Here is a 24,356-nt window from a genome sequence, read left to right as displayed (position 1 = left end):
GGGTAGGGTGGGGGCAGCGTCCTTTCTCTCCAGAGGAAAAGCGCAGAGGCAGGGCCGAGGGCCCAGGCAGGGAGGTTCCACTCTCACGGCGATTGGCAGTGGGTGCGCCAATCAGGGTCCTTCCCAGTCCCTCCCCTGAAGGCCTGGCCCGTCCAGCTGTGGGCCCCAGCTCTCGGGAGGGCAGGAGCATTTTTTTTTCTCGGGAGGTGCGGGAGCAAGTGCCACTGGGCGGGCTGGGCGGGGTGGGCAGGCCGCGCCCTGGGGTCCCGGGCGCCTGGGGCTCAGTCCCGGGCCTCGTCCAAACGCCACTTGAGAGCGTGGTCCTTGTGCGCATCAGGGAGGATCTGGTTGCGCATCCCCCCCAGGAGGCTGGACGTGGCCTCTGTGGCTAGGATGAGGGGCTTCACCACCGTTGGGGGCAGCTGGCGGATCACGCCCCCCACAGCGCCTGTCAGCCCCTTCTGTTCATGGCCCCGAGACGCCACCTCGCAGATGGTCTGAGCTGTGTCCAGGATGCCCTGTGGAGGTTGGAGGTCAGTGCCGGGGTCTCTGGGGGAGGGCCGGGGGGGAGGATGGGGAAGGAATGGGAGCAGGGCTGGGCCTCGTTACCTCTCGAACTGTGTCGTAGGCCTTGGCCACACCCTCCCGAAGGTCAGCCGGCTGCTGGCCCTTCCGCAGCCTTCGCACAGAGCGCTTGTCCTGCAGGGAGCGCGAGATGGGCGCTGCCGGGGACAGGATGTCGTACACCGTCTCGGCTGTGGCCTGGGGGAGCACGGCGGGCACCAGATGAGGAGAGGGGGACTAAGCACCCACGACCGGGTGGGAGCCCACCCCCACAAACCCTGCGTTCCCCGCATCCATGCTTTACTGTGCTGCTCCTGGGGTCCTGCCAAGCTCCCACCACCCAGGCCAGGGGGCTGCAAGCCTCCTGAGGGGACTCTCCTAATGTCCTCTGGACCCACCCCTCTCCTGTTGACCACCACACCCGGCACCCTGCCCGCCGGTGGGTGCCACAGATGCAGCCCGAGCTCAGCGCACGGCCTTCTGCCTCCTGCTCCTTGCCAGCTCCAGGGGCGGCCCTGGCGGAAGCCTGGGTTCCCCTGACCCATCCCCACAGATCACTAAGCCATCACTGAGTGTGACCCTCTGCCCGCTGGCTCCTCTGTTCTCTCGCCCCCGGTGTCACTCCCTCCCCCCCAACCTCCTCACCTGGCTGTCCTACACCCCAGCTAATGCCCTGGGGGTGGCCCTCAGATGCCTGCCGATCCCTCCAGCCTCCTCTCTAGAGACCCTGCCCCCCACCCCCCAGTGCATCTGCAAGCTCGCTCCTCACCTCTGAGGACTGGCCACAAACGCCTTCACCTCCTAGGACTGACCACAAACACCTGCCTGTCGGCCCCCTCTACTCCAGAACCCAGGGTACTCAGCTGCAACTGCTCACAGGATAACGCCCTGCCTTCCCGTCTGGGTCCGGCAAAGCGTGAGGCCTGAATGAACCAGGGCCAGTCTCTGGGCCTCAGTTTCTTTGTCGGTAAACAGAGCCAGCCCCCTTCCCTCCCCTTCAGGACACAGCCATGACCAGAGACCCAGTGGGCTCTAAAGCCTGGGGGCACTCACCCTCCCACATGGGAGCCACGGTGGGCCCCAAGCCAGTCACTCGGCCTCTTTTCTCCGTGACTGTTCCTCGAAAGATACCACATTCCCAGGTGGCCTACCCTCAGTAGAGCTTTGGGGATGGAATTGGGCGCCCTGCCCTGCATGGCCTGGACGCTGGGGGCCCACTCACCTGGATAGCCTGCACCAGCCGGTTGCTGAGTTCTAAGGCGGCTGAAGCTGTGGATGAGCCGAAGGAGGCAGCCCCCCGCTGCAGCCCCCGCATGAGGCGCCCATCCTTCCTGTACTGCTCGATGGGCAGCCACAGCAGGTCCCGGAACCCTTGGACTGGGGGGACGGGGTGGTCAGAGATGCCCAAGGCTGCCCCCACCTACCCTGCTGTGGGAACTCTTCCACCTATTCCCAGTAGCGGCTTCTAGGCTGCCCAAGAGTATGGCATTTTCAAGAGCCCCCAAAGTCAGATACTCACAGAGCTGGACAACAGAGTGCATGGGGCCCACGCCCCCCAGCAAGCCAGGCAACTGGTTCTTTCGGATGTCCTGCAGCCACTCGTTGAGAGCATAGCCCAGCACCTTGTCCACACCCAGGAGCCTAGGAAGGGGAGAGAAGAGGAGGGTGGGGTGGGGCAGAGCCACACGCTGAGGGGTCACAGGGCCAGGAGGACCCAAGGCACCCCAACACTCCCCACGGCTCCACCCAGCCCCGTACGGAGGGATTGACTGTGGCCATTTCACAGAGCACAGACTGAGGTCCCAGAGGGGTGATGTCTTGGCCAAGGCCACAGTCAGGAACAGAGAAAGGGCCCTGAGAGAGGCCTGGAGGCTCACCCATGCCGGCAACACAGCCGCTTTAGCTTCAGCTCGGAGCAGTTGAGCTGGGCCAGGCCTATGAGGAGGCCTGCGAAAGTGCCCTGGGGAGGGAGGAGGGGTTGGAGTTTACGTGATGGGACCCAGGGACCCGCCCAGCTCACAGGAGCCACTAGAGGCTGACAGTAGCCGACGGTGCCTGGACACAGCCCTGGCCCCCTGGCCTCCAAAGAGCAGGCCACACCTGGGCAGAATGGGGACCTGACAGCCCCGCTTACCACCTGGTCCATGGTGACGTGCTTGCCGTGGTAATCCAGCCAGATGGGCACCTCGGACGTGAAGCGGAACTCCCTGGGTGGGGAGTGGGGAAAGGGGTCCTGTGGTCACTGGCCTGATCCCCTGCAGCCTGGCCCGGGGCCCCCAGCCCAAGGCCCTACCTGAAGTAGATGGGCTGCTGCTCAGCAGGGGAGGCGCCGTGTCTACCGCCTGCAGCCTCCTGGGAGCTGGTGGTCTCCACACCCTCGGGTTGCCCTTCCTGGGGGCCGCTGGGCTGGACTGGGGTCTCAGGGTGAGCTGGAGGAGAGGCGGGGGACAGACCAGGGATGGGCCCAGGCATGGCTGTGAGGCAGGAGGCCCAGACCCTCCCCTCCCTGCCCAGCTGCTCACCTTCAGTGGAGGTCTCCGCCGGGACCACAGGGTTGATGCTGGCCGCCAGGCTGGTGAAGAAATCCCTGAGGAAGAGCAGAGCATCCTGCCGGGGGGAGGAGCAGGTCAGATTCAGAGGCCCGGAGGCAGCGGGCTCACGTCAGGCTCTGCCCCCACGCAGCCCACTCACCTGATCCACGTTGAGCCGCAGAGGCCCGGAGGCAGCGGGCTCACGTCAGGCTCTGCCCCCACGCAGCCCACTCACCTGATCACGTCAGGCTCTGCCCCACGCAGCCCACTCACCTGATCCACGTTGAGCCGCAGCGGCAGCAGTGAGACGCGGAGACAGCACTCGGGCCCACCCAGGTTGGTCACGGGGGCCACGTGCAGCGCTTTGATCTTGAGCTGAAGGCAGAGGGTGAGCTCTGGGCACCCACTGGGCCTCAGGCCCCCGGCCCCCACTGCTCCCCCAGTTGGGCCTGCACGTGCTGCTCCCTCAGCTCAGCCCGCCTGGGCCCCGCCCCCCTCCCGGGCTCACAGACAACCGGGGTCTGTATGTGTACATGCATGCGTGTGCACGCGAGCATGCGTGTGCCCTTCTCAGGGTGGACCGTGCGGAAGGCCTGTACCATGTTGGAGTGGGTGCGCCGTGGCATCCGCTCACTCGTGTGTAAATACAGGAATTTGTTGATCTGGGAGGAGGCCAGCCGGTCTCGGACTTCGAGCTCCTGCACGATGAACACCTGGCGGGACAGCGGCTGCTCCTCGGGCTCCTTGCCGGGGGCTACGGGGCCTGGCTCTGCCGGGTACACCTCATGCTGGAAGCTCACCTGCGGGGCGGACGGAGGCCTGAGCGGCAGGCAGGGCTGCACAGCGAAGGGGGCTCACCCCAGGCCCCTCCTCTCCCAGCCCAATCTCAGTCCCACAGCGGCTGCCACCTGGACGCCTCCACACGGCTGTGTCACAGGCACTTCAGACGCCCCACGGCCATGATGAACCCGACTGCCTCCCGAGAATCAACCTGCCCCCAATCTCCCAGCCTTCCCGTCACCCGAGTGGCACCTGTCCCCCTATCACCCTAAGTGCAAACGTTGGTTCGGTCCTCCCGCTGCAATCTCTCTATCACTACGGCTGTCAGTTTTGCTTCCTGAGAACATCTCTCCAGTCCCGCTGCACTTCTGTCACCGCCACAGCTGCACCTGGTCTCTGAGCTGCCGTCACCCATCCCCTGCCCGGCCCCCCTGCCCTGCCCCCCTGCTCGTCCCCTCCAGCCCCTCTCCACCCACCCAGAGGGATCTTTGTAAAGCGTTTGCCCACCCACCTGGCGCCCTGCAAACTCCTCACTGTGGCCTGGCGAGGCCGTGCTTCCCCCTCCAAAGCCCGCTTTCGGCCCTTGCCCTTGACCTGGAGTACACTGGCCTCTCTCCTGCCCCTGACAGGTCAAAGCCTCCCTCACCGGCGGGTTCTCGCCCCAGCCTTGTCTCCCCCTCAGCCGGCGCTGGCACTGGCTCCCCGGCCCGTCGGGTGTCCGAGGAGCCCCGGCCACCACTCTGAAGCACATCCCCGAGTCCTCTCAGCACAAGCGCCCTTACCAGCTCAGGGAGTGGGTCTGTGTGGGCTCACTCTCAGTAAGCGGCACTTGACCTGCACAATTTCTCAGGTCAGCCCGGCCTGCTCTCTCCCTCACGCACATTCAGTCCAGCAGCCCAGCCCGTGGTTCTTTCCACCGTCCCTCTAGTAAAAACCAAAACCATCCGTGGTCTACAGGGCCTTACGCGGCCTAGTCTGGGTTGGATCTCTGGCCTCGCCTCCTACTGCCCTCCTCCCGGCTCAGCTGCAGTCTCGCTGGCCTCCTTGCTGCTCCCGGGACACGCGAGGGATGCTCCCAGCTTGCGGCCTTCACGCTGTGCCCTCTGCCTGAAAACCTCTCCCTGGCTCACTGTGGCTTCACATCTTTGCAAAACGGCATATTTTCACGAGCGCTTTCCGGCCCTCCCCAGCACTCCCAGTGCCCCCTCTGTTTACGTTCCCTGCGCGTTTATCACATCTGAGCATCTGTATATATAGTCTTACTGGGCTCCCTCCACTATGATACAAGGGACAGGAAGGCAGGGTTTCTGTCTGCTTTGCTCATCGCTACATCCAGCATCTGGAACAGCATGGCAGCAGCTGACCTAGTACAGGAGCAGGGGCCCGCAGGAGTTCCCGTGGAGTGAGTGCTAGCTGAGCAGCAGGGACACGAGGGCCTGTCCCGGTGCCCCACCCCGGCTGGCCTCACCTTGCTGAGCTGGATCTCCATGAGGACGTGGTGCTGCCTGCCACTGCCCCCCTGCGCACGCCAGGAGTTCTGGGGCCGGTTGGGGCCGGAGCAGCGAGAAGGGGAGCTCCTGGGGCCTGTGAGGCCTGCTCTTGCCCTGGGAAGAGGAACAAGGGACTCGCTGACTCAGGGGAAGCCCCTTTCCTCATTCCCTCCCATCACAGCAGGACTTTCAGCCTGGGGCAAGAGACCCTCTCCTGGGAGGTAGGCGGGGCAAGGGAAGAGGAAGAGTTAATAAGGCCAGAAGGTGAGGATCTGGCTCAAGGTTACCAGCTGCTGAGGGTCAGAACTGGACCCCAGCCCGGCCCTCATCTCCTGGGGGCCCCACTGCCACAGCTGCCACCTGCGCCCTCTCCTTCTCACCTGTGTCCGGGATGGGGGCCAAAGTCTCGGCCCCCATAGAGGTGCCAGACAAGGGAGACCTCACGCAGCACCACACGACTGCTGGGCACTGGGAAGTGGGCAGGTGCCCGCAGCAGGTCCGTGCTGCCCAGCGGCTGTGAGAAGTGCCCGTCCTGCACTATGATGGGGTCTGGATGCAGCTGTGTCACCACAGGCTCCCCATCTTGGGGCTGCAGGGAGGAGGCCAAGTGAACATATAGGCCACAGAAGCTTTCCCCAGTCCAGGCCACCTGTTTATCCCTCATCCTCGCATCTGTCTCCCTTTTTTCACAAAAGGTGATTCTCACGGGCGATTATCCTAAGAGCCTGAGTGCCCCTTGCTCCTGTCGGCCCTGTCAGGTCTTGTGTGTGACAGTGAGTCTGGACGTCATTCCCACTGGCACTTGGGGGCCGGGAGGCCAGCACCGTTGCAGCCAGGTGGTTCTCCTCGCTCTCCCGCTACCTGCCCTGCTCCTATCCCTCCCTACTCTTATTTATTTATTTATTTATTTTGCGGTACGCGGGCCTCTCACTGTTGTGGCCTCTCCCGTTGCGGAGCACAGGCTCCAGACACGCAGGCTCAGCGGCCATGGCTCACGGGCCCAGCCGCTCCGCGGCATGAGGGATCCTCCCGGACCGGGGCATGAACCCGTGTCCCCTGCATCGGCAGGCGGACTCCCAACCACTGCGCCACCAGGGAAGCCCCCTCCCTACTCTTGAACGTCCCAGTCCCTCTGCCCAGGACTCCATGCCTTGTCACTTCCTCTGGAAGTCCGTCAACTCCTTCAAAGCCCAGAGTGAGGGCTGCCTCCCCAGGGACCCAACCCCACTTCCCCACTGATACTGACCACCTCCTGCCTCTCTCACAGTGGGAGCTCTAGAAGGGCCTAGAACTGAGCCACCCTCTTCCAGGCCCCTGCCCAGCCTGCCCACCACACACCAATATGCCCAGGCCAGGAGCGTCAAGGATGCAAAACTCATCGCTGTCCAGAGTGTCTCCATCCCCCTCCTCTTCCTTCTCCTCTTCTTTGGCCTCTGAGTGGGACCCCAAGCTGCCAGTGGGGGCCCCAACCAGGGGCGAGGGGGGCTGGGCCCCACTCCGTTCACCTGGGAATAGGTAGACCGACACTGGAGAGGCCTGAAAGAAGGGGCTCCCTGTGGGGGAGAAAGAGGCCGGCTTAGGGGGATGCCCGATGTGGGTGTCTGATTGTGTCTGCTGGCCCCAAAGCACCCTGAGCCCACCTGAAGCCTGGGCCAGCTCCCGCAGGCTGCGCTCCGTGTCCAGGAGGGCGTCGGTCAGGTCCCGCTGGTTGATGAGGGCTGTCTCCACTGGGGGGCATGAGGGCAGGGAGGCAGGGCTCTCCGAGAGCTGCGCCAGGCAGGGGAGGACTGGTGAATGCGTGTCGGGAGGGAGGGGGGCCCCAGGGCTCCCCGATCACCAGGTCCCTGGCGGCCATGGCGGGCTCTGGTGGCCTGTGCGGCCAGGCCTCACCTGTACCTTCTGGCCGGCGATCTCCGTGGGGCTGGGGGGCCGGGGAGGGGGGTGCAGGTCGCCCTCACTCGTCACGTACTGGAGCAGGCTGACCAGCAGGGCGCAGGAGTCAGCACAGCTATGCACGTGCATCGCACTGTTGGAGCAGCGCAGCTCGAAGAGTGGCCGGCTCTGCGGGGTTGGGGGCGGGCGTCAGCCGGGGCTCTAGCCCCACCAGACTCAGACAGGACTGGGCCAGGTCTCCCCTGGGGCGGTCAGCCAACTACCCTTTGAACACATGGGCAAACTGAGCCTAGAGAGTAAAAGGGGCTTCGCCCAGGGCCGCCTGAGGAAGCAAGAGTGCACTCCCGCGTGAAGGCCTCTGAGCGCCGTCTCCAGTGATCCCAGCGGGGCCTGGGATCTCCCTTTTACAGATAAGGACACTGGAGACCCAGAAAGGCTGACTTCTGAGGCCCTGCTTTTTCGTGGCTACAGCTGCCCTCTGCTGGCAGGGTTCATAGGGAGGGATGTCCACCAAAGGTCTGGCCCTTCCCAGGAGGGCCAATAACCACAGGGAAGGGCTGTCAGTGACTGGGACCTGAGCCTGGGCCCAGGGAGCAGAAACAAAGAGACGGTGCGTGGGGAAAAGTGATCCCCCGAAGGCTCCCGTGCCCCAGTCCCTGCTCTGGCTCTGGGGGACCCTGGGCGACAGCCACACTCACCAGTTTGTCCTCAGTGCTCCCCTTCCAGGTTTTGATCACGAGCTCCAGAAGGTCAACGTCCAAGACACAGACATAATCTGAGGCAGAGGCAGGAGAGGCTCCCGTTGCCTCCTCCTACCCAGGCCCCGGCCCCGCTGCGAGAATCTAGGGTTTGTCTGGGTGCAGCCCTTGTGTGCGTGCACGTGTGCATGGGCGCTGAGGACCTGGCCAGCAGCTGGGTGAGGACAGCGGGCTGCTCTGGGTATGGCCGGGGGCCACAGCCCCTCAGACGGGAGGGAGCCCAGTCCAGGCCCTGCCCACCTCGCCGCAGATCCAGGGTCTCCATGTCACACTTGTCGGACAGGTACAAGGCGGAGTCGTCGAGGATGAACCTGGGGGGGAACGGGGCTGAGAAGGGCCGGGAGCCACTGCAGGCGGCAGCTCCCAAGGAGCCGGCAGGGGTGGGGCTTGCTCATAGAGACGGGCAGCAGGGGCACCAACAGGGGGTCCCAAGCCCACAAGAGAAGACTAGTGCTGGGTCTTCTCTGGCCTCGGTGTTCTTGTCTGTACAGTGGGGAGACTGGGCCTGGAGTCTTGTACCACAGGCCCAGACAACAGGCACTCGAGGCAACCGGGCAGCATTTCTTTCTCCCAAAACTTCCAGCTTCTCCACCTCACCTGGGCTTCATAGCAGCCCTGGGAGGGAAATGTCCTGTTTTCCCCCTACAGCCTGCATTGTTCTTTTAAAATAAGTCCTTATTTTAATGGCAACCTAACATAAGCTCCTTTCAAATATTTAAAAAGTATAGCTAATCCCGAATTCTGAGAAAAGCACCTTATACGGTCAGCCCTCCATATCTGCAGGTTCTGCTTCTGAGGATTCAACCAACCGCGGATCAAAATATTTTTTTAAAAATCCAGAAAGTTCCCAAAAGCAAAACTTGCATTTGTCATGCGCTGGCACCTACTTACATAGCATATACATTGTGTTGGGTATTATTAAGCAACCTAGAGACGATTTGAAGTATATGGGAGGGACTTCGCTGCTGGCGCAGTGGTTAAGAATCCGCCTGCCAATGCAGTGAACACGGGTCCGGGAAGATCCCACATGCTGCGGAGCAACTAAGCCCGTGTGCCACAACTACTGAGCCTGCACTCTAGAGCTCCGTGAGCCACAGCTACTGAGCCCACGTGCCACAACTAATGAAGCCCGTGCGCCTAGAGCCCGTGCTCCGCAACAAGAGAAGCCACTGCAACGAGAAGCGCAGCACAAAGAGTAGCCCCCTGCTCGCCACAACTAGCGAAAGCCCGCGTACAGCAACGAAGACCCAACGCAGCCAAAAATAAATAAATTAAATAAATAAATTAAAAAAAAATATATGGGAGGATGTGCATGGGTTATATGCAAATATTGCACCCTTTTATATGTGACTTGAGTGCCCCTGGATTTTGGTATCCACGAGGGGTCCTGGAACCAATCCCCTGTGGGATACCAAGGGACAACTATACATCTCCATCCTGTCTTTTCTATGAAGCCACACAGAGACGCATACAAACACACCCCCAAAAATCTTTAAAAAAATATATATATATATATAGTTTTATATCTCTATATAAATATTGTACTATGGCATTTCCCCATATTTTTCAATGTTATTCTTAAATTTGACTTTAATGGTTGAGTGGGCCACGTTTACTGACTGAGGTCGTAATGTGGGGGCATTTAAGTTGTTTACAAGTTTTGACTATTTTGAATTATACTACAGAGGCATTACATTCTACCTTTCTTATTCTTCTATCCTAAGGACAACTACCAGAAGTGAGGTGATCAGGTCAGAGAGCTCAAACACCTTTAAGGCTCTGATTTGAAGGTCTGACTGACTCTGGGAAGGTAAAACCCAATCTTGTTCCCCAGGGAGGGATCACCTAAATGTCCAGAAAGGCTCAGACGGACCTGAGGATATACAGCAGGTACACAGGACCCTGGGGGAGTGGCAGCTGCAGCCAACTTGGGGTGGGATGGACGGGGAGCTCGGGTGGGGGAGCCGCATACCTGAGCAGGAAGGTAGAGGTGTCCATGACGATGTTGCTGGAGAGGGTGAAGGTCTCAGCAGTGACAAGGACACGTACAGGGAGGTAGAGGGGCCTGGAGGGTGGATCACATTTGGGTTGGGGCAGGCTCCTTACACAGGGGCCCCAGCCCCTGGCCCCCAGCCCCCTGAGCCTGGGTACCTGTAGTCCACGGCACAGGAGAACAGGTGTACATGTAGGATGGTAATGACCGTTGGAGGCAGGTAGCCCAGCACTGGGTCATCCAGGACATCTAAGAACTCCAACAGCTTTGGGGGCCAGAGTGAAAGGGACAGGGGAGGAGGGGGCCTCTTTCTTCCTCAACACCCCCAACCGCAGCACAGCTCTCCAGTTGCTGCCCATCAGCTGTCTGTCACACCCTTGCCCAGGGGCTCCACCCAGAAGTCGGCTCCAGTCCAAGGTCAGCTCTGGCCCAGCCCACGCCCCCCACGCGACCCTCCCTCACCTGGGAGTGCCAGCTCTGTTCTGGCAGGGCCGTGTGGTGGCGCAGGGTGGCTCTGTGCAGCCGCAGTGTCACCAGGAACTCCTGGGGGCAGGGCACAGTCAGCATGGCGGCAGCCCAGCCTTCCAGGCACCAGGGAGGCAGTGGCCCTGGCCAAACAGGTGGGCCAGAAGCAGGCGTGGCTGTACCTTGACGTTCCTGTGAGGGTCCAGTTGGATGCGCACCGCGGTGGACAGCATGTGGGGGCCCCGGCCCTGGCCTTTGCGGCCCACGCCTCCTTGCTCAGTCATCCCTTCCTCCGACGGGTAGATGGTTCGGGCCAGCTGGGCCGGAGGAGCAAAGGTGGGCAGCTCCAGGCGACTGGGCAGCAGGTAGTCATCCACAGCCGCTGAGGAGGCATCTGGTGAGCCCCCTGCCAAGCTGGCTGATCACCCACTCCATCCCTCCTGAAGGAGCTCCCCTCCCCATGTACCCTAGAGACCCCACGGTGACTGGCCGCCAGCCCTCACACCTCGGTGGTACAGTGTCGCCTTTTCAGCTTCCAGGCAGAAGTAGCCGAGTCCCGGCTGGCCTCGGTACTGGCAGACGCTGAAGATGGTGCCTTGTTCCACGTCCAGCACCAGCTCCCCGTGCGTGGCCTCCAGCCGCTTCCCGCACTCGTCCTGCAGGCAGCACGTGGCTCAGCCCCACCAGCTACGCTCAGCGGCCTCCACACCCTCAGGGGTGAGGGCGCCTCTTGGAGCCCGGGCCTGACTAGCGTCGGCTTCAGCCCCTACCCAGAGCGCTGGAGGTCCGGAGCAGCACGTTCTCTTTTGCCAGAGGGGAAGGGTCATCCCTGCCCTGTCTACCTCCGAGCATCAGATGGTGTTCATTCGGACCCTTGGCATAGTACCGTACGTAGAGCAGGTGCTAGTTAGTGGCTGACGGGGTGTGATGGGATGGGTGGGGGAGCATGGGTGGGTCAGTGGGTGGCGGGTGGGTGCTACTGGCTGGACAGGCCGCACTCGGCCCCCGGTGGGGCCTCTGTCTCCCACATTCCCCACTTGGAGCTGCTCACACAGGCCTTGTTCTCCTGCCAGTGGGGGCTCTGGAGTCAGGGGCTCACCTCCCCTGGGCTGTGCTCACCTTGGTCTCACAGTGGGCCGTGATCCGACCCTTTAGCACCGTCACCAGTGTAGAGAAGGTACTCTGGGAGTGAGGGCTCTGGGACTCAGGGGCAAGGCGCTGGGGGGTGCCTGATGCCCCCGCTGAGAAGTGGGTGTCCTCGTCGTCCGAGTCCGAGTCTGGGGGGAGATCAAGGAGCCGAGTGGGAAGGAGACCTGGGAGGGCGGCCCCGGCCCCAGGGCCCCACCAGGGTGCCCCTCCTACCCAGCTTGAAGGCAGACTTGCACATCTTGAAGCTGTCATGCCAGAAGCCCGAGGCATCTGGGAAGCCAGAGGGGCGAGTGGCAGGGGCGGGGGTGGGAAGCAGGTCCGCGGGCTCCCACATGAGCAGGTCGTTGTTGATCCTGAGAGGGCAGTTGGACCACGGCGGTGAGGGAGGCCCGGCCCAGCCCCTTGCCACCCCCTGCCCTGCCCACGTCGCCACCTGTTGTAGAGGCTCTCGTAGACCTCCTTGCTGGGCAGGAAGACGTGGGCGCCGGGCAGGACCACTTCCAGGCTGCAGCGGGACAGCGCCAGGGCCCGGCTCTGAAAGGTCCTCATTTCCTCAGGGTCTCCAGGAATCACCATCTAGGTGTGGGAGCAGGGAAGGGGATGTGAGAGATGTCAGGGCCTGCTGCCGGCCTTAGAATCTGACCCAGGTCTGCTTCCTGAACTCCTATCATTCATTCATTCATCCACATGAGCCCTTCTCTGCTGGGATGTATGACAGCCATCTTGTCTGAGGCGCTGACTGCATGCAAACCCTGCTCCAAGGGCCTCGTTTATGTTAACCCCTTTATCCTCACGACAGGCCCATGAGACAGGTCATTATACCCACTTTCCAGATGAGGAGACTCATCTGTAGGTAACTCTCCAAGAGGTTAGACAACTTCCCCAGATGACACAGCCACTGAGTGGCAGAGGCTGGATTCGAACCCAGGTCGTTTGGCCCAGAGGCCAGGCCCCTAACTACCTCTCACTCAATCCTCATCACCTTCAGAGAAGAGGATCCTGAGGCCCAAATGTACCCTGCTGGGAAATGGCTGATGGGACAGGCCATGATCTTCCACATCGAGGGCCCGTGTCCCCTAGGCGCTGCCCTCACTCTTGGGCCCCCTGAGACTCCCCACTGACCAGAGACAGTGGAAGAAATGAAATTCTCACTGTTGCTGGTTCACATTTTCTGGTGCCCCATGTGGCCTTGTCCCCCTGACCCAGAGCCACCAAGTGGCTCCCGTGAGACCCAAAAGGCCTTGGACCTCACCTCTTCCGTCTCGTACATGGTCCTTTTGGAGGAGAAGGGTGAGGGCTCAGGCTCCCGAAGCTCGCACAGATTCTCGGCCGACAACTCCAGCTCCTCTCCTTTCTCCGGGGTCACTTCCCACTGTGCGCCGAGCTGGGGGTTCAGGGTCACCACTACCCTGCCAGGGCACAGGCCTGTCACTGGCCTGCAGGGCCCCCCAGCCCCTGGTCCCAAGTGGCCTCCCACTGCCCTCAGTAGCAAAGCCCTCCCCTCCTGTCTGCTCCTCCCAGAGCCCCAACTTACTGGGGCAGGAAGTACTTGTGCCCAGGGCTCTTGGGATCCAGGGCTTTGGAGACCCGCAGGCAGGGGACAGGTGGCTTCTCTCCGTCTTCGTAGGTGACTGGATGGGATGGGGAGGGACGGGGGGTTGTCACTGCCACCTTTCCCCATTTCTTCTTCAAGACCAGGTGGGTCAGTGGGAGCACCCCCATGACAGCTGTGTTTTATTGTGTACAGACCCGTGCCCTCCCTCGCGCCCACAGTTTGCAGCGGCCCAGGGATAAGCGGCCCACTCTGCCCGCTGCCCAGAGGAGCCCTGGGATACCCAATGCTGGTGCCTCACGAAGCAGATGAGGTCTGGACCAGGGTCTGCCCCCATCGTGACCCAGCCCCTTCCATGGCCCCAAGCCCACCTCTCCTAGAGGCCTGAGCCCCCTGCCCAAGGGGTTGTCTCCTGGGGGGGCTCTTACCATGGAGGTCGGAGCAGGAGAGTTCCAGGCGGGTGGGGGCTGGGGGGCCAGGCCCACTGCTCAGCTCTGACCGGAACTGGGGCTCAGTCAGCTCCAGGCGCAGCTGCTCGGCCCGCACGGCCCCGCCCACCCAGGGGTCCCGCTCAGGCCGCAGGTCAGCAATGGGGAAGCGCAGCTGCAGTGTGGCCCGGGGTGCCGAGAGCCGCACCACTGCATGCTGCTCAGCTGCTGGCGGGGGCTCTGTCTTGGGGAGGGGAGGGGGGGAGTCAGAGCTGCTGCTAGCCCCCCCGCCCCCACCCAACTGTGGCCGAGAGCCAGAGGGCCCACGGCCTGCTCTCCACCCTGGCTGCGCCTCTTACCAGCAGGCCAGCCGGCTGCTCGGGAGGGGGTGTGGTGGCCTGGTACAGCAGGGCAGCGAGCCGGTCCAGGGCCCCCAGCTCCACATCTGCCTGGAAGTCGGCCAGGTCCAGGGCCAGTTCTGAGTGACAATGGCAGGCAGTTGGGCGCCGGGGCCGGCTCTGAGGGTGAGGGTGCTCAGGTCAGCGAGGGCTGTGGGGTGGGTGAGGGCAGGATGGGCAGGGTTCCCCTTGAGCAAAAACAGAAAGGACACGGAGCCCTCCCAAGCTGTGAGGAGAAGAGCTTGGGTGAGGAACCCAGGAGACCTTCACCGCCTGCTCGGGGCAGACAACCATGCTCGTTTAACGAAAACCACCCAATACTTACCACCTCCAGCCCTGGAGGCTGGCAGGGGTTTGCCAAGATGAGCCAGGAGAGGGGCTAAGAGAATGGCATGTATATGGCCCGGAAGTACTCAAGGGCTCCGGGATGGGGAGGTGTGCTCTGGTTTGAGCACAGGTAAGGCGGGTGGAGGGTGGGAGCAGGGAGGCACCAGGGGAGGCTGGTGGGGGGCAATACACCATGGGGCCCCTGGGCCTGGAGCAGGGTGGGTTACCTTGGGCAGCCGGCGCAGGGTCTGCGTGTGGCGCAGGTGAGCGCAAGGCTGAACCGAGGCCTGGGACCGCAGGCCGCTGGGGAAGCTCAGGACCTGGGACAGGACATGGAAGACGACAGGGTCAGGCCGAGCCCCCAGGCCCACCCTCACCTCTAGGCCCTGCCGTGCACACACTGGCTCTCAGCCCTTACCTCTGTGTACTCAGGCTCCGGAGTACCCCTGGGCCACAGACACTCCAGCACCTCGAGCTGCCCGAAGTGCACTTCCGTGCTGGTAATCCGCCGGCCCCTGCTTGTCCTCAGCTCCCAGGAAAGCTGCACAGCGGCACCCGTTAGCCTACGGGAAGAAGCTGGGCATCAGAAGGTGGGCTTCAGGGGCTCAGGGAGTCCCCTCTAGTTCAGGCCCGCCTTGGGCTTGTACCGGACATGGCTACAGGGACAGGCCCTCTGGAAGCGCGGTCGGAGATGGTAGAAGTCATGGGAGCCGAAGGACCCATCCTTGGTGGCATCGAACTCCGCAAAAAAGTGGGTGGTGAGGTCAGGTGGTCCGGAAGACGGGGCAGATGTCTGAAGCAAGGTCAGGGTCACACCCCCCAAGGTCATCTTCAGCAGCGAGTCGGGGCGCAGGGTGTTCGAGGGGGGTGCAGGGGCTGTCTTGCCTGAGAGGACAAAGGCTTCACCAGAGACTCCCCAGAGCTCATAGGCATCCCAGGTAAAGTGACAGTCAGACAGTGGTCTAGGGGCCAGGAGAAGCCCTGGACTAGTTGGATCGTGACTCTGGCCAGGGGCTTGGCCAGGCAGGGGTGACGTGAAGCCTTATTATGCCAGACACTGAGTCCAAGCTCAATTCAACCCGCTCAAGGAAGCTGGAAGAACTGGAGGTGACGAAGCACTTACTCAGTACCTGACACACGCGATCTCTCAATAAACATCAGCTCAAACGTGTGGCCTGGCAGGGTCAGATCTCACCCCTTTTTTATGGAAGGGGAAACTGAGTTTAAGTGCTCGGCCCAAGGTCTCTAACTCCGAAACCCAGGTTCTGTCCATCGCACCGCCACCTCCCCTGAGCGTTCCCACGGAACCAAGTCACCAACGGTGGACCTCCAGGCAGCGCTGGAGGCCTCCCACATGCGCGTAGCAAAGATGACACCGGCACCAAGCCTTCTTCCAGCTCTTCCTGCCCCTGGAGGACTCACCGGTTGGGGGGCCCTGAGCAGAGAGCCGGCGGGAGGCCATGTTGCTGTGCACAGAGGTGCCCAGGTCTACATCGGAGAGGGAGAGCTCAGACAGGGCTGAGGCCACACTGCTTGTGAGGCCCGCCATGGAGAAGAAGAGGTCTGTGGGCCAGAGGAAGGGGGTCAGAGGCACCCGGGCTCAGCCCCCTGACTCCTGAGGCCACAGCAGACACCCCGCCAGTTGCTGGCTCTGGCTCCATACCCACCAGTGCTCTCCAAGTTGACAAGGGGGTTCGAAAGGGGGTCTGAGCCGAGGGGCTCAGCTACGGTCCCCGCCTGCAGCTGCTGGTTCAGATCCTGTTCAATCAGCCACAGATCGTCAGCACCTAGTGGGCGGCTCTTGTTCAGCTTGTCGACCAGGCCCTCGGGGTCTACGGGGGAGGACAACTCCTTGTGTCAGTCCAGTCTTGCCGGTGCCTTCCCAGCCATCCCACTCCCTGGACCGCCCAGAGGCCTCACCTGCAAGGCTCAGTGCGCCAAGCAGTTCCTGAAGCTGCTGGAGCTGCCGTGGGGTCAGGAGCAGGTGCAGGGAGCCCAGCTGCCCACACACCTCCAGCTGGGGGTGGAGGAAGCAACCATGGAGCCTACACCAGCCACTGCCGCCACCCACGTGCCCTCACCCTGAGGAGGTAGGACGCCGGTCGTCAGGCTAAGCTCTGCCACCAACTAGCTGTGTGACCCTGGCTCCAACTTGACCACTCTGAGCCTCAGTTTCTCCACTTGCCTAGAAGGCAGTGATTTCCCCACCTGACGACCCCTCTGCGTCCCAGGGAAGATCAGCATTGCTAAGGAGGATTCTGAGATGGGGCATAATCCCTCCTCCCCAGGGGCCTGGAGACCCACCTTGGGGCCTGGGAAGGCCTCATTTTGCTTCAATTTCACTGTCAGCTCCAGGCATCCTGAGCAGCTGCCAATCTGCAAGGGAGGCTCTGGGGGTCCTTCCTGGGAGACAAGAAGACATGGGAGGGGAGGGATTGAAAAGATGCAGCCAAAGATGGTCAGAAGGGATGGAGAGGGGAAGATGGGTCAAGGGCCAGAGAGGACAGGGATTAGACGGAGAAAGAGATGGTCCGGACCGGAGTCGGCCCACCTGTGGGCGGAGCTCCTCGAAGTGCAGGCGGACCCCCGCCAGCTGCAGCAGCTTGTGGAGGAAGGCAGGGGGCTGGTGCACATCCACGGGCGGTGCCTGGCTTGGGTCTCGCACGGCCTCGTCGCAGTACTCTAGTCTGGGGAGTGTAGGATCAGCTCCTGCCCAGGCCGCCCTCTCCCCACACAGCATTCTGTTCTAGGAGTCTGGGGTTAGCGAAGTCTGGCCTGCGGAGCCGTCCCATCATAGCCAGGCCATCCTGGACCTCTGCGGCCATTGCTCCCCAGACCCTCAGCGTGTCACCTGACCCCGGGGGCCCCGCTACCCTAGGCCTCTACCACTTGGCCCCGGGACACCACTCCAGGCTCACAACACAGTTCGCCGCCCGCTGCCCTGGCCACAGCCCAGGCCCACCCAGACTTGCCCTGACACTTCCCAGGAGCCCAGGCTGGGGGTGCAGGTGGGGCCAGGGCCACTCAGCAGCCCCTCACTCCCCCTCTCCCTCACGCCAGCGCCCCCACTCAGCCTGCCCCTACCTTTGCACGTGGGCTTCCACTGCCACGCCACGCTCCCCAGCACCGGGCGGGTGCTCTACCCTCACGACAGTATCCAGGAAGGTCACCTTGATCCTTCGCAGTACTGAGAGGTGGGGAGGGGTCTCAGGTCAGGCAGAGCCGCAAGGGCCAGACAGAGTTTCCCTGTCAGGCAGCAGGGTGCTGTCTGAGGCCTTTGCCCTGCGGGCCACGGAGGGGCGACAGTGGCCGGGCGGGGCCTGCTCACCAGTCTCAATGGTCTGGGCAAACATCTCCAGTCCTTCCAGGGGCTGTGGTGGCTCAGAGGGCTCGGGCAGCCCATCCCGCAGGCACTCCTGGGCCAGCTGCATGCTCGTGGTCATGCACGAGGCCCAGCTCTGTGAGTCGGCAGCCCCCGGCCCTGCAGGTAGGAAGAGGGTCTCAGGGCCGGCAGGCCCAGTCAGCTCCTGGGTGCCCAGGCCCACTCGCACCGCCTTCTCCCGCACCCCCACCCCCACCCCCGCCCCAGCTTTGCTCTGTCCTCACCCGGGCCCTGGCGGGGCTGTAAGGTGAGCTGGAGGCCTGACACGTGCACGGTGCAGTGGTCGGTGAGCAGCGCGGCCCAGGGCACGGCCACCTCGATAGAGCCCACGAAGCCTTCCACCAGCTCCAGTGGCGACTCCATGGACTCCAGCACCTCATTCACAGACTGGGAGCAGGCAGGAGACAAAGCCAGCTCAGGGAAGCCCCAAACCCAGCCGTCTCCCTGGCTGCTGCACTCCTTGCCTGGCTGTTCCACCTCGGAGAGCACCCTCACTCCCCCTGTCCGTCCACATGCTACCTACAAGATCCTACCTTTGCTCAACTGATCCCTGCTCTTGGCTCCACTGATCCCTACTCTTGGCCCGCCCTATTATCGCACAGTCCAAAGTGCCCAGTCTTTCAAACCAGAGGAGGGCAGAGCTGAAGGACAAAGAGGAGGGAGCCAGGCAGAGGGGATGGAAGGCAGGGTTTCAGGCATGGGCACAGCACATGCAAAGGCCTGGCAGAGAGAGCAGCAGCCCACATTTACCTGGGCGAGTGTGGATTAAGGGGAGTGTCCAGGAGAGGCAGGCAGGGGGCTGACCTGAGCTGGAGGGGGCCCCCCAACTCCAAACACTTGGGGTAGCTGTACTCTCTCTGAGGCACAAGGCTAGAGCCCCTGGTGACAAATAGAGGAGCAGCCCCCCCACCAGTCTGGAAGCTCCCTGAGGGCAGGAGCCCACCTGCCTTCTCTGTGTGACTCCAGGTGCTCTGTGTGGTGCCACCCAGAGAGGGCCTCAGTAAGCACCTGTTGGATCCATGAATGAAATACACGGCAGAGCTAGAAGGCCCACAGACATCACGTGCAAATTCCTCACCTACAGATCCACAGATGGGGAAACTTGAGGCCTAAAGAGAAGGGACTAGCCTAGTCACCCAGTGTACTATGGGAACTGAGACTGAGACCCAGGCACTTGGCTTCTTTGGGGGTCTGCAAGGGAGGGGCTGCAGGCGTGGCAGCCTGGAGAAGGGCGGGCATATTGGGAAAGCACTTGCATTCCACCAGGGCCCAACTCCTCCCTGGAGGCCGGGCAGGAAAGCAGCCTAGCTAGGAGCCAATTCAAATCCCCAACCAGAGGGCAGGGCGGGTAGAAGTATAGAAAGGCAGCCTAGAGGTCTGGGCTAGCCTAAGAGGCTGAAGTCAGAGGTCAGAAAAGGTCTCCCGCACTGGGATTCACAGGCAAGAGGTGCCACCAAGTCTGGGCTCAGGGGTCTCCGCCTACCCCACGTTTGCTCAGGAAGACCTGGTCTACCCTAAAGCCCAGTTTCTCCTGCCCAGACTGTATTGAGGCCAGGCACCCTGTCTGCTCCCCCAGGAAACTGCGAAGCCCCTGTCCCCATGCCCACCCCTGTTGCTCTGGACTGGAGGGTTGACCCAGTGCCAGCCCTGGTCTGGCGCCTCTAACTGGTGGCTCCTTTGCAACTTCCCAGGTCAGCTGAACCGTGAGACACAGCTCCTCACTGCCCCCAGCCGCAGGCCTCTGACCCAGAGCTTATTCCTCTCTGCTTCCCCAGCATCTCTCTCCTCTCTGCCTAAGGCCAGATCTCTCCACCTTTCCTCAAGGGCTTTCCTCCAGGTGGGGATGCTGATGCCCAAGCTCCTCCCCAAACACCCATTCAGTCCATCCCACTCTCCTAAAAGCAGGAAGTAGGCAGCGGTGGCAGTCACACAACGTGTTGATCAACAGGGGTGCTGACGCGGTTGTGGACATCCATATCCGGAGACGAACGCCACCCACCGAGCCAGGGTCGTGGGGTCAGGAGGTCAGGGCACCTTTCCCACAGGTGCCCAGAGCAGGGCCCTGGACCCCTGCCAGACTTCCCTAATCAGCTGTGTGCCCCAACTCTGTCACTTCCCTGGCCTGGTCACACCAGAGCCCCCTAGTTTCCGAGGTTCCTCCTCACCCTCTCCTTAGCCCCTTGGCACCACGCTCAACTCAGGCCCCCAATTTGATACACTAATTCTGGCGTTCTCCAGACAAGTGACATCCTGCTCCCCAGCTTCAGTTTCTCCTCCTGTGAAGTAGAGGCAGGGGCCCCTTCTGTCCAGCTTCTGGCTCTGGAGGCGATCAGCTGACCCCTGGAAAGGGCCGGACGCCCAAGGCCTCTCCACTCCGGTGCCTGGTCCCCTAGTCCGACCCTTTCGCAGGGAGACTCAGGATGCTGCACCCCCCAGTCCGACCCTTCCAGGGCTCGGGCCTGGATCCTCACCCAGATCTCCAGGTGTATATCCCGCAGGACAACGCTGCCCTTGTACAGATCGAGGCTGAGCTGGTCCAGGCTGAGGTGCTCCTGGAAGAAGTGACCCAAGTAGTGGTGCAGCAAGTAGCGGCAGACCCGCTCTTTCACACAGTTCGACCACGGCCATAGCCATCGTGACATCTCGGAGACCGCCGGGCCCGGGCCGCCTCCACTCGCCGGCCGCCGGCGTTCCCCGTCCGGTTGCGCTGTTCACTAGAGCCCCCGGCTCACCCCGCCGCTTCTCTTAGCGCCAGGCCGCACCCCCGGACGCCTGACCACGCCCCCACGCTCACTGCCATTGGTCACTGCAAAGGGCAAGGCCTACTGATTGGCCGCGGGGGCGGAGCCTTCAGGCGCGAAAAAGGGACTGGGCTCTCGGTAAGATATAGGGCTCCCAATATTAATTTACGCTTGCGTATAAATTCTGTGTGGGAGGACCTTTAACCTCTCTCCTACGGGCTCCGGGAAGGCTGTTGCTTGAGGTGCCAGCCCCTCAAAAGAATGCGCATGTGCTGACTCGTCCGACTAGTACTTGAGGTAGTTGGCGAGGATTTAAAGGGACAGTGTCCCATTAAACTTCGTAAAAAGCTTTTCAGAGGCATACTTAGTGTGAGCCCAGTACGCATCTCTAGAAACGATTAAGTGAAAACATTTGCATTTTACAAAACGCTTAACCTTCCGCTATCTCATTCAACCCCCACAGCAACCTCTAAGGTGGAGATTATTGTCACCATTTTACAGATAAGGAAACAGATTTATAAAGGTTGCTGTGAGTCCACCGTGAAGGAGGTCTCGCCTGGAATGCTTGACCGGAGATTAACCGATCTTCCCTTCTCTCTGTACTTGGTCAGGGCTCCAGCCCCTCCCTGGAATAATAATAATAATGGTTTTTAATATCTCCAGCCCCTCCCTGGAATAATAATAATGGTTTTAATATCTCTAATCCTAGAATTCAATGAAGAATGGATTCTAACCCCCTTGAGCAGAGGCTTATTGTTTTGCACAGCCCTTGAGCTAAGAATGTTTTTTTAAAAAAATATTTATTTATTTTGGCTGCCCCGGGTCTTGGTAGTGGCACATGGGATCTTCACTGCGGCATGAGGACTTCTTAGTTGCAGCACGTGGACTCTTTAGTTGCGGCATGCGAACTCTTAGTAGTGGCATGCATGCAGGATCTAGTTCCCCGACCAGGGATCGAACCCGGGCCCCCTGCACTGGGAGTGTGGAGTCTTATCCACTGGACCACCAGGGAAGAATGGTTTTTACATATTCGAATAGTTGGGGAAAAAATCAAAAGAAGAATATGATTTCATGACGTGAAAATCATATGAAATTCACAGTGTGTCCACAAATAAAGTTTTAGTAGAAGACAGCCATGCTCATTTGATTAAGTACTCTCTAGGGCTGCTTTCTTGCTATAGCAGAGTTAAGTACTTGAGACAGAGGCCTGCAAAGCCTAAAATATTTATTTTCTGCCCCTTTACAGGAAAGGTTTGCCCACCCCTGCTCTACAGGGTTAGTCGCACAAGCTTCCTTACATCATGATGACTTAGGAGATACCCACAGGTAATGATAATTCCATTTTAGCCTTACTAGGGAGATGGACTCTCTTGCAATCTAAAGCCAAAAGTTGGCCGGAAGCAAGGGCAACCACCCTGGCCTGAGGGGTCAGGGATCTGGATCTCAGTCCCAGCTCTGTGTGGCCTCGCTCCTTTTGGTGAGACTGTTTTATTCCCCTTAGCCCGGGGTTGGGTTAGTAGGCCGGAAGGCTCATTACCTGGAAGGGATTGAAGAACAGCCTCTGAGAGAATTGTGGGGAACACTAGGAAGGCCCCATTCTAGGAGACTGGCTAATAAGATGGCTGCTCAGAAAATGCTTGTGGAATGAATCAAGAGGTCTGCCTGACCCCCATGACAGGCCAGGGGCAGAGCTGTGTTCATCGAGTGTTCATTAAATTAATAATAAAAATAATAGACACCATGAATTGAGCCATGTGATGTCCTGGACCCTGGGCTTGTCACTTTACGTGCATGACTTCATCTGCTCTTTACCACACAGGCTCATGAGGGAGGCACTGTTGCAGCACAAATAGAAATGAAGTTTTCCCTCTCCTGAGAACAAGGTAAATAAAGGGAACAGTGAACAGGCTAGAGAAGAAACATAACCTGGCCTGAAAGAGTGAGTCAATCCTAGTCTTATTTTAACTGTTACTAAACTGTAATGTCTGTAGTTAGATTCGCCCTTCACAAAGCTAACCTGTCACCACTAATCCTGTGTAATTTACATTCTGCACCTGGTATTTGCTCTCCCTATAGTCTCTAGTAGCAAATCACCCCTTGTAGCTGTTTGCATTTCAGAAAGGAGGTCCCAGACCAATAACCCAGAGACTAACGGACCCAATTACCGGGCTGCTGGACCCAATTACCAGCTTGCCTGACTCCAGCAGTGACTGTTTTGAAATTATGCAAGAAGAATGCAAGACATTCACCATTTTGATCCTTATCACTTACTTCGGACTGCAAACTCCCCTATAAGGATCCCTATAATTCCCCAGGAAGGGGGGCACAGTTCTTGAGGTGCTAGCCTACTGTGTCTTCCCTTTGCCTGGCAAAGAAAATTTTAAAAGCCTCTCTATTTCTTACCTTCCAAATCTCTGTCTCCGTATTTTTATTCGGCATTGGTGTACAGGGAGCCAAGATTTTGGCAACAGCACTATTAATACCCCCATTTTATGGAGAGGAAAACTGAGGCTGTGTGCCTAAGTGCCTGTGGAGCAAGTGAATGAACAAGCATCGCTTCTCCTCCCAAAGGCAGTGGGAATAGAAGGGCAGATTCTCGAGTCTAGGAAAAGTTGTCCTTATGTTCCATCTAGGAGGGAGCTACCATTCCCCTGCAGTGGGAATGGAGAGTACCACCTGCAAAGGGTGGGGACACCGGGCCATTCCCTATATCCAGACAGACCTCCAATCTGGGGTGGCTGCTTCCTAGGTTGGCTTCCTGCCACTGAGGCTGCACTCAAATCTTGTCTTTCATTGTAACTTTACTAGGAGCCACATCTGTCTCTCAGAAGTGGGTGCTTGTGAGTCCACTCCTAAGCCTGATTCCCTCTGTGACCAGGGCACAGTGCAGTGTCTGTGCCACAACAGAGAAGTAGATAGGACTCAGAGGGATAGAAAGTTCCTTCCTGCCACCTCCCCCTAGACAATACACAGTGAACTCCACAGAAATCCAACAAATACAGTGGCCCTGGGCACTGGACAACGGGATCTCAGAGAACTCAAGGGGTCTGGAAAAGCATGGGGCCAGGGTTCCTCCCCACAGAAAGAAAAGGAGAGGGCCAGGCTTTGTGGGGCTTCTTGGGGGCCTCCCCACATCAGATAGGTGGGAACTTATAAGGCAAACCAGGTTCTATAGGCCTCAGGGGCCCTAGGGGGAGGCTCTCCCTTCCCTAGGAATGGCCCACCCAGAAGAAGCCCCTCTGGCAATGTCCTCAGTGGGATCATGATAGGTGTAAAATTGATCACGGAAGGTAGCCTGGGGGCTGTGGCTTTTGACTTGGCCATGGTGGAGGGCCTGGATTTTGCATTTTGTCTGAATTGTGGTAAAATATACATGATAAATGTTACCATTTCTAGAAGTACAATTCAGTAGTGCTAAGTGTATTCACATTGCTGTGGAACTAATCTCCCGGACTTTTTCATTTGCAAAACTGAAATTCTATACTCATTAAACAACAACACCAAACTGGGTGAATTTTGTGGTATGTGAATGATACCCCAAGAAAGATGATTTAAAAAATAATTTTCAACTCCCCCCCCACGTGACATTGTATCTATTCTGAGACACAGTTCAAAGGCTATTTCTTGCAGGAAGTCTTATGTGTGCCCTCCACACTTCAGTGCCCCAGTCCTCAAACTGAGCACCCCCTTTGTACAAAGCATCAACCCTCCATGGCCAACCTGGCCTGGAGACCCTCAGAGTTCAGGGCACTAGCCCCCAGGGGACCTGGGATGGGGGGCTGGCGCTGGCGTGCACCTGACTTAGGCTGGGAGGTGGGGGCCTGGACCGTGGTCCCAGCTTTGATGGTAGGCTATGTAACCCTGGGCAAAGCACTTCTCCTCTCTGGGCCTCGGGGTCCTCACCT

The 24,356-nt window shown here is 60.1% G+C and overlaps 1 protein-coding gene across 2 annotated transcripts; it reads right to left on the bottom strand.

The window, feature by feature from the left end:
- Positions 1–206: 206 nt before the first annotated feature.
- On the bottom strand, positions 207–20,452 carry ATG2A (autophagy related 2A). 2 transcript variants are annotated; one of them, XM_024748890.1, is made up of 41 exons: positions 20,182–20,452; positions 17,935–18,097; positions 17,657–17,809; positions 17,413–17,515; positions 16,880–17,015; positions 16,633–16,731; positions 16,249–16,345; positions 15,996–16,160; positions 15,751–15,891; positions 14,976–15,213; positions 14,747–14,891; positions 14,556–14,648; positions 13,963–14,121; positions 13,604–13,847; positions 13,158–13,254; positions 12,876–13,032; positions 12,057–12,199; positions 11,837–11,976; positions 11,594–11,751; positions 10,980–11,130; positions 10,657–10,856; positions 10,472–10,552; positions 10,168–10,274; positions 9,989–10,081; positions 8,257–8,327; positions 7,957–8,033; positions 7,256–7,426; positions 7,006–7,132; positions 6,704–6,918; positions 5,746–5,954; positions 5,344–5,479; positions 3,695–3,895; positions 3,369–3,470; positions 3,087–3,171; positions 2,858–2,993; positions 2,699–2,771; positions 2,442–2,524; positions 2,084–2,205; positions 1,787–1,941; positions 610–762; positions 207–518 (listed from the first exon to the last, which is right to left on the bottom strand). In XM_024748890.1, exons 1-41 carry the CDS (start codon positions 20,350–20,352, stop codon positions 282–284), a joined length of 5,787 nt encoding a protein of 1,928 aa, XP_024604658.1. In that variant the 5' UTR covers positions 20,353–20,452; the 3' UTR covers positions 207–281. The 2 variants fall into 2 exon arrangements, with proteins under 2 accessions (XP_024604658.1, XP_024604659.1); XM_024748891.1 differs by having other exon boundaries at positions 7,262–7,426.
- Between the last annotated feature and the right edge of the window lie 3,904 nt (positions 20,453–24,356).

The sequence above is a fragment of the Neophocaena asiaeorientalis genome, unplaced genomic scaffold (assembly GCF_003031525.2).
Source record: "Neophocaena asiaeorientalis asiaeorientalis breed wild unplaced genomic scaffold, Neophocaena_asiaeorientalis_V1.1 scaffold43, whole genome shotgun sequence".
NCBI classification, from domain to species: Eukaryota; Metazoa; Chordata; class Mammalia; order Artiodactyla; family Phocoenidae; genus Neophocaena; species Neophocaena asiaeorientalis.
Note: the sequence above shows the minus strand (reverse complement) of the source record. Positions and strands in the feature narration are given on the sequence as shown.